Source organism: Hylobates moloch, unplaced genomic scaffold, assembly GCF_009828535.3.
Source record: "Hylobates moloch isolate HMO894 unplaced genomic scaffold, HMol_V3 SCAFFOLD_13, whole genome shotgun sequence".
NCBI classification, from domain to species: Eukaryota; Metazoa; Chordata; class Mammalia; order Primates; family Hylobatidae; genus Hylobates; species Hylobates moloch.
Window position 1 is genome coordinate 36278389 of NW_026652288.1, and position 14634 is coordinate 36293022.

Genomic DNA, 14634 nt, shown 5'->3' on the forward strand with positions numbered 1-14634 from the left:
GTTTTGTTTTGTTTTGTTTTGTTTTGTTTTGTTTTGAGACAGAGTCTTGCTCTTGTCACCCAGGCTGGAGTGCAATGGCATGATCTCGGCTCACTGCAACCTTCACCTCCCAGGTTCAGGCAATTCTCCTGCCTCAGCCTCCTGAGTAGCTGGGATTACAGGCACCTGCCACCACACCTGGCTAATTTTCGTATTTTTAGTAGAGACAGGGTTTCACCATGTTGGTCAGGCTGGTCTCCAACTCCTGACCTTGTGATCTGCCTGCCTCGGCCTCCCACAGTGCTGGGATTACAGGCGTGAGCCACTGCACCTGGCCGGGAAGGATTTTTTAAATTGCCCAAATGGAATTATCGGTAGAGCTAGACAGAATTCAGGAACTTTTACAATGTGTCCCTTATCCCACTTTTCCCCAAATATGTGAGTCTCTAACATCGACACATTTAAGTAATAATAATAAAAAATAATGATTAAGCTCAACTAGCTTTTCTTGAGTGCTTACTGTATGCCAGGCATTGTGCTAATTATTTTATATGGATAATGATATTGAATCCTCATGAGTCAATGAAATGGTTCCCAAACCAGTTTGCAGATTGGTTAATCTAGACCCAAAACACAAAAATGAAGTGGCGCACACATGCAATTAAGTAGTAGAGCTGGGACTCAGATGCATCACTGTGACTCCACACCCCATATTCATGATCATTGCTTCCAACATAAACAATTTCCACTGCCCAGGTACCCCCATCGACCCCACCTTCTTGCTGAGCCGCGCTGTTTCAAACGTCATCAGTTCCATTGTCTTCGGAAGTCGCTTCGACTATGAGGACAAACAGTTCCTTAATCTGCTACGGTTGATCAATGAGAGTTTCATTGAGATGAGCACTCCCTGGGCACAGGTGCCCACCCCGCCACCTCTCTGTCCATGCACCAACCCCAGTTAACTAAACACCTTCCTATACCCCACTTGATCCTCCCCACACCCCTGAGAGGTGAGTACAGTAGTTCTCCCTCATAGCTGGGAGATATGTTCAAGACCCCCGGTGGATGCCTCAAACCATGGATAGTACCCAATTCTATAGATACTAAGTTTTTCTGATATATACATATCACGACAAAATTCAATTTATAAATTGAGTGCAGTAAGAGACTGGCATTCATAAGTAATAAAATAGAACAATTATAACAACATATTCTAACAACAGTTATGTGAATGTACTCTTTCTCTCTCAAAATATCTTCTTATATGTGATATTTTTAGACTGCAGTTGACTGCACGTAACTGAAGTGGTGGAAGGTAAACCAGGGTTAAGGGGGAACTACTGTCTCAATAGGACCCAACCTGTGGGAAACAAAAGGGCCTCACCTGATTCTTAGACCCAGCACTTGACTTTGAGTCCAGCTGTCCAACTCCAGACTCAGCCCATACTGGCCCCTGGTGCCCATCACTGACAAAGCCCCCTTGCCTATTCCCACAGCTATATGACATGTACTCTGGAATCATGCAGTATTTTCCAGGAAGACACAATCGCGTCTACTACTTGATAGAAGAGCTCAAGGACTTCATTGCCTCCAGGGTCAAGATCAACGAAGCATCCTTTGACCCCCAAAACCCTCGGGACTTCATTGACTGCTTTCTCATCAAGATGCACCAGGTACCTCCTCTTCTTCCCCTGGTCCTTCCCTCTCACTTCTCAACCTCTAGTCCCTGCAACTTTCAACCGATCTGCAAGCATTGAGGACAAAACAAAACAAGCATTATTTCACAGCGTTTACTTTTATCTATAGATGAATATAGAAACTGTAAAAATATAAACTGTTACAGCTTTAAAACAGATTTTGAATCTAGCAATTTTAGGAATTCGGAAAATTTAGGAACTTGGAAACTTAAAGTCTTACACCTTATATATTCCAGAGAGTTACAACTGTAGTTTTGAGTCTTAGAATTTCAGAAACCTAGAACTTTTCTGAAGTTTAAAATTTAAGTCAACATTTAAGTTAAACATTTAAGTTAAAGTTAAAAGATTTGAACGTGTAGGGACAGTAGGGCATAGAGTTTAAATTTAAATTAAAGCTTCAATAACATAAAAATATAAATTCACAAATGTATAAAACTCTAAGAAATGATGATACAGAAGTATTAATCTTCTGAATTTGTATACAGATATATCTCTATTTCTATATCTGCAGAGATATATCTCTATTTGTATATCTCTATAGAGATATATATCTATTTCTATATCTCTATTTGTATATCTCTATAGAGATATATATCTATTTCTATATCTCTATAGAGATATGTATCTATTTCTACATTTCTATAGAAATTTAGAAGGTTAATACTTCTCTATCGTCATTTCTTAGAGTTTTATATATTTGTAATTTTATATTTGTATAGCATTGAATCTTTGCCTTTGGAAATTTAAATTCTATACACTACTGTCCCTACATGTTCAAATATTACAAGGCATCCTACATTCTTCTCCTCCCATCCTCCCTATTGTTCACTTCATCTCATCCACCCCAGCTTCTGCCTTGCTGTTCCTCTAACACACCAGGCACATTCCTGCCGCAGGACCTTTGTTATGACTGTGTCCTCTCCCAGACACGCTTGGTTTACCCACCTATTGTCTCCCTATACAATAGACAATAAAGCCAATGAGAAAATAACACAATAGGCCAGGCGCAGTGGCTCACACCTGTAATCCCAGCACTTTAGGAGGCCAAGGTGGGCCTATCAACTGAGATCAGAAGTTTGAGACCAGCCTGGCCAACACGGTGAAACCACATCTCTACTAAAAATACAAACAAACAAAAAAAAATTAGCTGGGCATGGTGGTGGGTGCCTGTAACTCCAGCTACTCGGGAGGCTGAGGCAGGAGAATCACTTGAACCCGGGAGGTGGAGGTTGCAGTGAGATGGGATCATGCCACTGCACTTCAGTCTGGGTGACAGAGCAAGACTTTGTCAAAAAAAAAAAGACAATAAAGACAGAAGAGAGTGATTCCACTCACTATCCCCTCGCTCTCAGGATAAAAATAATCCTCGTACAGAATTCAACCTCAGGAACTTGGTCCTCACCACTCTGAACCTCTTCTTTGCTGGCACGGAGACAGTGAGCTCTACACTGCGCTATGGATTCTTGCTGTTAATGAAGCATCCTGAAGTGGAAGGTGAGTCCACCCTGAGCTGCCTATCTGGTACCTCCCCCTCCCAACATAAAGAAGCCATCATCTTGAAAATCTAGAATCCCACGGCCTCAGGCTCTTCACCCTTTAGAACTTCAGGACTTGAAACATGAAATCCCCAACTTTGCCGAGTGATTTAACTTGATCTTCTACTTGGTGTCTGTGGCCTGTGGCTGCTGTAACAAATTACCAGGAACTTAGTCGTCTAAAACAACACAAGTGTATTATCCTTCTGTTCTGAATTTCAGAAGTTCAAATAGGCTTTCACTAGCTGACACCAATGGACTATCTGATTCTCTGCCTTTTCTGGGTGTTAAAGCTGTACTCCTTGTAATCCTGGGTTCACGACTCTGTTCTCCATCTTCAAAGCTTCTTCAAACCTCTGTTTGCCTCTGGCATCCATCACATCTTTTATTCTTTTTCTTTGTTTTTGGAGACAGAGTCTTCCTCTGTTGCCCAGGCTGCGGTGCAGTGGCATGATCTCAGCTCATGCAAACTCTGCCTCCTGGGTTCAAGCGATTCTCCTGCCTTAGCCTCCTGAATAGCTGGGATTACAGGTGTGTGCCACCCCACACTCAACTAATTTTGTATTTTTAGTAAAGACAGGGTTTCACCATGTTGGCCAGGCTGGTCTCAAACTCCTGACCTCAGGTAATTCACCCGCCTTGGCCTCCAAAATGCTGGGATTACAGGTGTGAGCCACTGTGCCCAGCCTCACATCTTTTTTTTCTAACTCTGATTCTCCCACTTCTCTCTTATACAGACACACGATATTATATTGAGGGCAAATCTCGTCTCAAGATTCTTAATTTACTGGCATTTTCAAAGTCTCTCTTGTGTTTTTGTTACCCTTATATACATACACAGCCTTCCAGGCATTAGGTTTTAGAGACGTGGAGGTGGTTATCTTTGCTGGCCATTATTGAGCCAACCGCCCTGCCAAAGTTAGATAGAATCCGTCTCCAATAAATTATGATCTGGTCCATTTGGGTAACTTTAGTAATGAGGAACTCACTACTTGCTTAAGGAAAATTCCCAATTTTGGCCCCTCTCCTTAATAATGCAATTCAAAACTAGTGCAGATGAGAGACACTAATACACTTCCACTCAAACGTTTCTAGTGTCACCTCCATTGTCTGAGTTGTCTTTCACTGGTCTAAATAATCAGGCTGGGTGCGGTGGCTCACGCCTGTAATCCCAGCACTTTGGGAGGCAGAGATGGGCAAATTACTGAGGCCAGGACTTCAGGACCAGCCTGGCCAACATGGTGAAACCTTTTCTCTATTAAAAATGCAAAAAGTAGCCAGGCGTGGTAGTGCACACCTGTAATCCCAGCTACTTGGGGAGCCAAGGCATGAGAATCGTTTGATCCCAAGAGGCAGAAGTTGCAGTGAGCCAAGATTGCACCACTGCACTCCAGCCTGGGACAGAGCAAGACTCTGTCTAAAAAAAAAAAAAAAAGAAAAAAGGAAAAGTCATATCAAATCAAGTCAAATCAAATATTTATTGGATGCTTCTGTGTGCCAAGCACTGTCCTAGTTCCTTGTACACCAGACTTTATGTAATGTTTACAACTCTATGACCTTGTCCAGCCATCACACTCATTTTGAAGATGATGAAACACAAGTTCAGAGGTGAAGTCACACAGGCCAGGTGTGGTGGCTCACACCTATAATTCCAGCACTTTGGGAGGCCGAGGTGGGTGGATCACGAGATCAGGAGATCAAGACCATCCTGGCTAACATGGTGAAACCCTGTCTCTACTAAAAATATTTTAAAAATTAGCTGGGCGCAGTGGCAGGCGCCTGTAGTCCCAGCTGCTCCGGAGGCTGAGGCAGGAGAATGGCGTGAACCTGGGAGGCGGAGCTTGCAGTGAGCCGAGATCCTGCCACGGCACTCCAGCCTGGGTGACAGAGCGAGAAGACTCCATCTCCAGAAAAAAAAAAAAAAAAAAAAAAGAAGGTGAAGTCACTCATCCCTATACCCTAAAACGCAAAGAGAAGTAACTCCACCAGTGGTGATCTTAATCAGTCACATAACTGCGTGCCATTTGTGTCAATCCTGTCCTAGTCACCTAGCATGCCTCTTTCCCATTCTGTAAAAAAACCCATGTACGAGAGCCAAGCTGGGACCATGGCTTTTTGGTGCTTTTAAGTAAAGACCAAATGTCCTGGCAGTGTTCAAGACTCCAAGCTGCCTGTCTCCCGACATCTGATGAGTAATTGAGCACCACCAGTGTGTCAGTTGTTAAGTTAAAGAAGTGACCAAACAGGCCAGGTGCGATGGCTCACGCCTATAATCCCAGCACTTTGGGAGGCCGAAGTGAGTGGATCACGAGGTCAGGAGTTCGAGACCAGCTTGACCAACATGGTGAAACCCCATCTCTATTAAAAATACAAAAATTAATCGGGGGGGGGTGGTGGCAGGTGCCTGTAATCCCAGTTACTCAGGAGGCTAAGGCAGAAGAATCACGTGAACCTGGGAGGTGGAGGTTGCAGTGAGCTGAGATCATGACATTGCACTCCAGCCTGGGTGACAGGCTGTTTAAAAAAAAAACGAAAAAAGAAGCGACCAAACATGCATGGCTTGTACCTGAGATCTCTTTCTGCTGGAGCTAGGAATGCATGATTTGCCCTGGCTTCCCTAACAAAAACACCTCCTGTTTTTTGTTTGTTTTTTTTTTTTCTCTGTTCTCTGCTATATTTTCTGGCCCCTTGCAGCTAGGATCCACGAAGAGATTAACCAGGTGATTGGACCACACCGGCTCCCAAGGGTGGATGACCGGGTCAAGATGCCCTACACAGATGCCGTCATCCATGAAATACAGAGACTGGTAGACATCGTGCCCATGGGTGTCCCCCACAACGTCATCCGGGACACTCAGTTTCGAGGCTACCTTCTGCCTAAGGTGGGGTTCCACCCTCATTGCCTCCCTTCCACTGCACTCCTCTATCTCCCTGGTTCCCTACCTCTGTAGCCCAACACTGATTTCTCCTAACTGCCCCCATTTTCACCCCAGGGCACAGACGTATTTCCCCTGCTTGGCTCTGTCCTCAAAGACCCCAAATACTTCCGCTACCCAGATGCCTTCTATCCCCAGCACTTTCTGGATGAGCAGGGCCGCTTCAAGAAGAATGAAGCCTTTGTGCCTTTTTCCTCTGGTAGGTTTCTCCCGTCTGACTTCCCCCAGGCATGTGCTAAACCCATCCCCCCAGCCACTGGTCTGTATTTGAAGTTCAAGTCACAATGTGAATTTGAAGGTTGTATCTTAGAACCATAACATTTTAGAATCCCGGAATTAGCAAATATTAGAACGATTGACTCTGATTATTAGAAAAAAAGGTTGGGACGGTAATAGCACTAAACAGGGCATAAAGCAACTGCCTATTAAGAACAAAATAAGACATATTTTCTATTTTTCCAGCCAGACAGTCTCTGAACCTTTGCCACTGATCTACGAAAGGAGCCACAGACAATATGTAAATGAATAAGTATGTGTGTGAGCCTGAAAAACTGTTTACGGACACTGAAATTTGAATTTTGTTTTATCTTCATATATCACAAAAGAGTCTTTTTTCCCCAACCACTTTAAAATGCCAAAAGCATTCCTAGTTTGCAGGCTGTATGAACATAAGCAGCAGGGCAAATTTGCCCAAGAGACAGTCATTTGCCTACTCATGGCATAAAATCTTTATGCAGCAACACTTTAAGTGTATGTTGGCGGGGCACAGTGGCTCACACCTGTAATCCCAGCACTTTGGGAGGCCAAGGCAGGTGGATCACTTGAGGTCAGGAGTTCGAGACCAGCCTGGCCAACATGATGAAACACTGTCTCTACTAAAAATACAAAAATTAGCCAGGCGTGGTGGCGGGCGCCTGTAATCCCAGCTACTCGGGAGGCTGAGGCACAAAAATCACTTGAACCCGGGAGGTGGAGGTTGCACTGAGCCGAGATCATGCCACTGCACTCCAGCCTGGGTGACAGAGTAAAGCCCTGTCTCAAACAAACAAAAAACAGCAACAACAAAAAGTGTATGGCATTTGGAACCTGGAGTCAGGGCAGTGGTTGGGAACCTGGACTCCACTCCATCATTTAGAAGTGGTGGGGCCTTGGGTGAGTCACTTCAGCCCCCATCTGTGAAAGAAGGGGGTCACTCTTCTTTAATCCAATTGTTTGGATTAATCCCTCCAAGCAATTGGAAGAGTGGCTTATAAACAGTAAGTGTTATTAAGGGTGAGTTTTCACTTTTTTTCGTCACCAGTGTCTGGCACCTAATAGGCATTTGACAAACCCTTGAGTAACTGAAATGAACACAACCTTGAAACTCATGAACCCTATAGAACCATTCCCTCTTGGAACGGGATGGAATCCCAGCCATCAGAGAAGTAGCAGGTCCTAGCTGAGCACTAACTATAGGTACCTACTAAGCCTGTGTAACACCCCTTTATAAAGCAGTCACAGTCATGAGCCCTGAGGTGCTGATGAGGCAGCTGAGGCTCAGTGGAGTGGTCAGTCCAGACGCCCCCGACACCCCCATGACATGTGCAGGTGCGACCCTTCCTTCTGCCCTCCCCTGTGCCTACAGGAAAGCGCATCTGCCTGGGCGAGGCCATGGGCCGCATGGAACTCTTTCTCTACTTCACCTCCACCCTTCAGAACTTCTCTCTACGCTCGCTGGTGCCGCCTGTGGACATCGATGTCACCCCCAAGCTCTCAGGCTTTGGCAACATCCCCCCGACCTATGAGCTCTGTCTTGTGGCCCGCTGAGTGCCACCTCCTGCGGGGTAAGGAGGAAGCGGTGAAGAACGCAGCTCTCCTCTCGTGTTCAGGAGCACCCCCTCTTCCTCATCTTACTAATCCTCAAGCATCCCTAAGAGGAGGCACTATGATTACAGAGTCAGCCAGGGTCACCTGAGAATGTACAGCTGCGTGTCTTCCCCTCCCATAGAAGAGCAACGCCCTGCGCAAGATTTGCACCTCTGCCTGCAGGTTTCATGGTCACATGGTCACCATTGCTTAGGTTTCTGGCTGCATCAAATTCTTACTGCAGTCCCTGTGTCTCCATATTGTCCCTTTTTGTGTGTGCTCTGATTTTGACCAAAATATAGTCTAAAATCCTTTCTCTTTGGTTCTCATTTCCACCAGCCCCTGAAAAGTGAACGAAGACCTCAAGTCTGTTGAGCGTAGGAAGTTTATTGTGTATTGTGTGTGACAGCGATGTAGGGCACAGCCAACAGCTTGAAATGTCTTTCTTGACTTGTTATTAGTTGTAGTTTCTGCCAACTCCCCTCCAGTGACTTCCCCCGGGTAAAATGCCCCATCCTCACCCATCTTGCCGACTCATTACCTTTCTCCGCCATCATCTCTTCTTCTAATCTTCCTTCTTGGTTGCTCTCAGCACAACTCCCAATTCCAAATACTCCCCAGTCTGTTTGTTTGTTTTGAGATGGAGTCTCACTCTGTGTTCCAGGCTGGAGTGCAGTGGCACCATCTAGGCTCACTGCAACTTCCGTCTCCCACGTTCAAGTGATTTTTGTGCCTCGGCCTCCCAAGTAGCTGAGATTACAGGCATGTGCCACTGCACCTGGCTAATTTTTGTAATTTTAGTAGAGATGGGTTTTCGCCATGTTGCCCAGGCTGGTCTCGAAATCCTGGCCTCAAGTGATCCGCCACCTTGGCCTCCCAAAGTGCTGGGATTACAGGCGTGAGCCACCAAGCTTGGCCTCCCCACTCCATTTTTGAGGATAGCTCAGTTGTTCCCACCTTCTATCATTCTGTTTCCAAACTCCATTAACTGACAAAACGTTCCCTTTTTTCATTTATTCAGCCAATATTTACTGAATACCCAACAAGTGCCAGTGTAGTCTTCAGGGACTTGGGATCCATCAGTAAGCAAAACAGACAAAAACTCCTGCCTTCAAGGAGCTTACATTCTAGTAAAGAAGGTGGACAATAAAGCATATATGAAATAAATATGCAAATGACATACTGCATTAGAAAAGCAAGGCTGGTAAGTGGGATATGCATTCTGTGATTGGAATTATAAATGGGTGGTTAGGGGTGGTTTCACAAGGTGGTGGAGCTTCACAGCAAGCCGTGAAGGCATCTGGGAAGGGAGTGTTCCTGGAAGAATGATTACCCAACAGCAGTGGCCAGGCGCGGTGGCTCATGCCTGTAATCCCAGCACTTCGGGAGGCCGAGGCGGGCGGATCATGAGGTCAGGAGATCAAGACCATCCTGGCTAACACGGTGAAACCCCGTCTCTATTAAAAATACAAAAAAATTAGCTAGGTGTGGTAGTGGGCGCCTGTAGTCCCAACTACTTGGGAGGCTGAGGCAGGAGAATGGTGTGAACCCAGGAGGCAGAGCTTGCAGTGAGCCGAGATCCTGCCACTGCACTCCAGCCTGGGCAGCAGAGCGAGACTCCGTCTCAAAAAACAACAGCAATGACGAGGACAACAACAACAAAAACCCAGCAGCAACTGGGCGTGGTGGCTCACACCTATAATCCTCACACTTTGGGAGGTCAAGGCTGGTGGATCACCTGAGATTAGGAGTTTGAGACCAGCCTGGCCAACATGGTGAAACCCCTGTCTCTACGAAAAATACAAAAGTTAGCCGGGCCTGGTGGCAGGTGCCTGTAATCCGAGCTACTTGGGAGGCTGGGGCAGGAGAATCGCTTGAACCCGGGAGGCAGAGGTTGCAGTGAGCTGAGATCACGCTATTGCACTCCAGCTCAGGCAACAGTGTGAGACTCCGTCTCAAACAAACAAACAAACCAGCAGAGTCCTAAGGCAGGAGGTTGTGTGCATCCAGGAATCCACAGGGAGCAGGCGTAGCTGGCATGGAGGAGGAAGACAGAGTAGGAGTGAAGGAAACGAGGCCAGGGAGGTGATGGGGGCCAGACTGTGTGGGGTCTGGTGGGCCAAGGTGAGGTTTTGGCTTTTACCCTGAGAGTGATTGAGGTCTTTGGAGGGATGGTGAGCAGAGAGTGATATGTACTGACATATTTTATAGGGCTCACACTAGCTATCATATGATGGATATGAAAGCAAAGACCTATTAGCAGGCTACTGCAACTGGTGATGTTGACTCAGATCCAGCAGCAGCAGTGAAGCAGGGCAGGAGGTGGTAGATTTGAAATCTGTTTCACTGCCTGAGATGGTGGGGTTTGCTACGGTATTGTATATAGGGTGTGAGAGAAAGTGGGAGTTCAGGCAGGAGTCCAAGGATAGGACCTCATCTTTGATCACTTCTTCTTCAACTTGTCACCTCCAGGGAAACTTAGGACTCGTAACAGTCAGGGTTCCATTTTTTTTTTTTTTTTTTTTTTGAGACAGCGTCTCACTGTCTTGCCCAGGCTGGAGTGCAGTGGTGCGATCTCAGCTCACTGCAACTTCTGCCTCCCAGGTTCAAGCGATTCTCCTGCCTCAGCCCCCTGAAGTAGCTGGGGTACAGGCGTGCACAACCACATCTGGCTAATTTTTGTATTTTTAGTAGAAATGAGAGTTCACCATGTTGGCCAGGCTGGTCTCGAACTCCTGACCTCAGGTGGTCCACTTAACTCGGTCTCCCAAAGTGCTGGGATTACAGGCGTGAGCCACTGCGCCCGGCCAGCGTTCCTATTTTTAAGCAATATAAAGTGACTTTGGTTACTTTAAGTAGAAAGGCTGTTAGCTACTGGAAGGTGATTGTTTAGCTCACAAAATTAACAGCAATTCTGGAAAAGTAGGGTAAGAATATGAGTAGAAAAAAGAGGCTGTGGTAGGGGACCACCAGCCAAGGGAATGTTCAAAGCTATCCAGTAGGACCTGCTGCCACACCACCCATCTCCCGGGTACTGAACACCTGACCCACCCCCTGGGTACTGCCGTGGGACTCTAGACCCACTGATGCCACCATAGACAATTTCCTGATTGTGTCTGTGTTTTTGTCTCACTTCCTCGTGATTAAGAGTTCCAGATATCTAGCCACATGTTAAAGCCTTAGGGTTCAAGGTGAGGTGAGGAAGAATGAATACCTCCTTCAGCTGTTGTAGTGGGAGGCAAAACCTTGCCTCTGATCAAGAGCCACACAATAGGAGGTACTTAAAAAATCAGAAAAGAGTTTTGAGACTGTGTGTGTAATAAACAATAAATGCGGCCAGGCATGGTGGCTCACGCCTGTAATCCCAGGACTTTGGGAGGCCAAGGTGGGCAGATCACTTGAGGCCAGGAGTTCGAGACCAGCCTGGCCAACACAGGGAAACCCCGTCTCTACTAAAAATAGAAAAGAAATTAGCCAGGCGTGGTGGTGCATCCCTGTAATCCCAGCTACTCGGGAGGCTGAGGCATGAGAATCACTTGAACTCGGGAGCTGGATGTTGCAGTGAGCCGAGATAGTGCCACTGCATTCCAGCCTAGGCAACAGAGTGAGACTCTGTCTCAAACCAACCAAACAAACAAACAATAAACACCATTATGTACATTTTGGGAATTACATCTTCTGGGAAGCTGAGACTTAGACAGAGTTAGGGGTCCATCATTTTATTGGAGGGAGTGGGGTAATGCATGTGAAAGACAAAAAAGGAAGGAAGCAGATGACACTGGTAGCAGAAGAAGTCTTCAGACCAGGATGCAGATCCAACACTTGTGAAAGAAAAGAAGGAAGGAAGGAGGATTGGACAGGGACAGGCCAAGACCACCAGGCAGAGATAACAGGCCCATAATCCAGAGAAAAATGCTGTTGGGGATGGCTGATGTTGGACAGATAGGGTCATGCCCTGGATCCCAGAGTCCTTAATTACTATCTGGGGCTTCCTTGGAAAAGCATGGGTTCTGCTCCATGCTGAGGTGGGTCCTAATGGTGCTGCAACTGGAGACTCTCAGCTCACTGCACTTATTGAAGCTGATTGGAAAGTTCTCCATGAATGAAGATTCAACAGCACATCCCTCTGCCCACCACAGACACCAACATACAAACCCATATCATTAAAGCCTTGGCACCCCTTCTATAAATACAGCATCTCAGAGTTACAAACACACCTCGCAAGTACACAGTACAATGGGCATCAAACTTTTTTAGCTGCGAAAACCTTTTTTCAAATAATCTTGCGTGCAAATAGAATACATAAAACAGGCTGGGCACGGTGGCTCACGCCTGTAATCCCGGTGCTTTGGGAGGCAAAGGCGCGTGGATCACCTGAGGTCAGGAGTTCATGACCTGCCTGGCTAACATGATGAAACTCTGTCTCTACCAAAAAAAAAAAAAATTAGCCAGGCACGGTGGCACGTGCCTATAGTCCCAGCTACTCGGGAGGCTGAGGCAGCAGAATTGCTTGAACCCGTGAGGCAGCGGTTGCAGTGAGCTGAGATCATGCCACTGCACTCCAGTCTGGGTGACAGAGCAAGACTGTGTCTGAAGGGAAAAAAAAAAAGAATACATTAAGCAGGAGAGAGAATTGTTGATCGCCCTTTAGGTAAAGCACAGAAGTGCTATAGGTCCTCAAAATAGCCTTCATTTCTGTTTATGATGGGAGCCTATTAGAAAGTTGCTAGAGGCTGGCACGGTGGCTCACGCCTGTATTCCCAGCACTTTGGGAGGCTGAGGCGGGCGGATCATGAGGTCAAGAGATTGAGACCATCCTGGCCAACATGGTGAAAGCCTGTCTCTTCTAAAAATACTAAAATTAGCTGGGTGTGGTGGCACATGCATGTAGTCCCAGCTACTTGGGAAGCTGAGACAGGAGAATTGCTTGAACCCGGGAGGTGGAGGTGGCAGTGAGCCGAGATTGAGCCATTGCGCTCCAGCCTGGTGACAGAGTGAGATTCTGTCTCAAAAAAAAAAAAAAATTCCTAGAAATTCTGAGGATATAAGATAAGACATTGCATTGTAGTTATTCAAAACACATCAGGTTCTTTCAAGTGGCCCACGGAAGGACCAGTGACATAATGGTGACCAGGAAAAGCTCAGTGACTCACCACATAGGGCTTACAGCCTAGCAGGGAAGAGTGCTCCGTCTCTCACAGTGACAGCCCAGCACAGCCAGGGCTCTGGTGAAGGGAGCACGGAGTAGAATGTGGAGGACTGTGATGGAGGAAGCCCAGGTGGATTAGGTAACACCAGGAGGTATGAGGCAGGTTAGAGAGAATCGGTACTCCTGCTATTCCCTGGAAGTAATTCATTTAATTAGAGTAAACATTTCTCAGAAACTAGGTGAATCAATTTTCTTCCTAGAAAGAATCAAGACCTATAAGTCAGAGAGGACATTTTCTTTACTGTGAACTTTTTTTTCTTTATATCTGTTTCTTTTCTTGTTAAAAAAGCCTTTATTGATATAACTTACAGATCATAAAGTGTACAATTAAATGGGTTTGGGTGTATTAATCAATACCGCAACTACCACCATGATCAATTTTAGAACATTTTCATCATCTCAAAAAGAAACCTCATACCTTCGTCTTACCCCTTTCCCCCCACACTCAATTCCCTGCCCTAAGCAACCGCGAATCTACTTTTCTTTATAGATCCTCTATTCTTTTTTTCTTTTCTTTTTTTTTCTTTTCTTTCTTTTTCTTATCTTTTTTTTTTTTTAGATGGAGCCACGCTCTGTTGCCCACGCTGGAGTACAATGGCATGATCTCTGCTCACTGCAACCTCTGCCTCCTGGGTTCAAGAGATTCTCCTACCTCAGCCTGATGAGCAGCTGGGATTACAGGCACTCACCATCATGCCTGGTTAATTTTTGTATTTTTAGTAGAGATGGGATTTCGCCATGTTGGCCAGGCCAGTTTTGAACTCCTGACCTCAAATGATCCTCCCGCCTTGGCCTCCCAAAGCCTATCTATGGCAGTGGGACAGATTTAAGAAAGATTTAGGAGGTTGGGTCAACAGGACTTTAGTGGTTAATGGATGTGGGAGGTGAGGCAAGATGGACAAATGTAGGTTGATAGCCAGGTTTTTAGCTTGGGTGAATGCTGCTCATTAATGCAGAGAACACCTAAACAGGTGTAGGTTTGTGGGAAAAAAACTAGTAAGTGGAGAGGCAAGTCTGGTGGCCAGAAGAGTTAGAGGTATAATGATGACACAGGTTAATAATCCCTCATTGTTCGTGGAAAGAAGGAAAAAAAATCTATCAGCCAACGAAAGAAATCAGATATTGAATCTCCTCATTGTTTGTTTGTTTGTTTGTTGTTTTTTGTGTTTTTTTTTTTTTGAGATGGAGTCTCACTCTGTCACCAGGCTGGAGGGCAGTGGTGCAATCTTGGCTCACTGCAACCTCCGCCTCCCAGGTTCAAGTGATTCTCCTCCTTCAGCCTCCCGACTAGCTGGGACTACAGGCGTCCGCCACCACGCCAGGCTAATATTTTGTACTTTTAATAGAGACAAGGTTTCATCATATTGGCCAGGATGGTCTCAATCTCTTGACCACCTGATCTGCCCGCCTTGGCCTCCCAAAGTGCCGGGATT

General features: G+C 46.0%; 1 protein-coding gene across 1 annotated transcript in view; it reads left to right on the forward strand.

The window, feature by feature from the left end:
* LOC116480035 (cytochrome P450 2G1) overlaps window positions 1–7984 on the forward strand; it is an 88863-nt gene extending 80879 nt beyond the window's left edge. The window contains exons 4-9 of the mRNA XM_032172008.2: window positions 736–896; window positions 1476–1652; window positions 3029–3170; window positions 5906–6093; window positions 6205–6346; window positions 7772–7984. Of these exons, the coding sequence (XP_032027899.1) occupies window positions 736–896; window positions 1476–1652; window positions 3029–3170; window positions 5906–6093; window positions 6205–6346; window positions 7772–7953 (992 nt within the window). The 3' untranslated portion in view covers window positions 7954–7984. The remainder of the gene's footprint in view (window positions 1–735; window positions 897–1475; window positions 1653–3028; window positions 3171–5905; window positions 6094–6204; window positions 6347–7771) is intronic.
* The last annotated feature ends 6650 nt before the right edge of the window (window positions 7985–14634 follow it).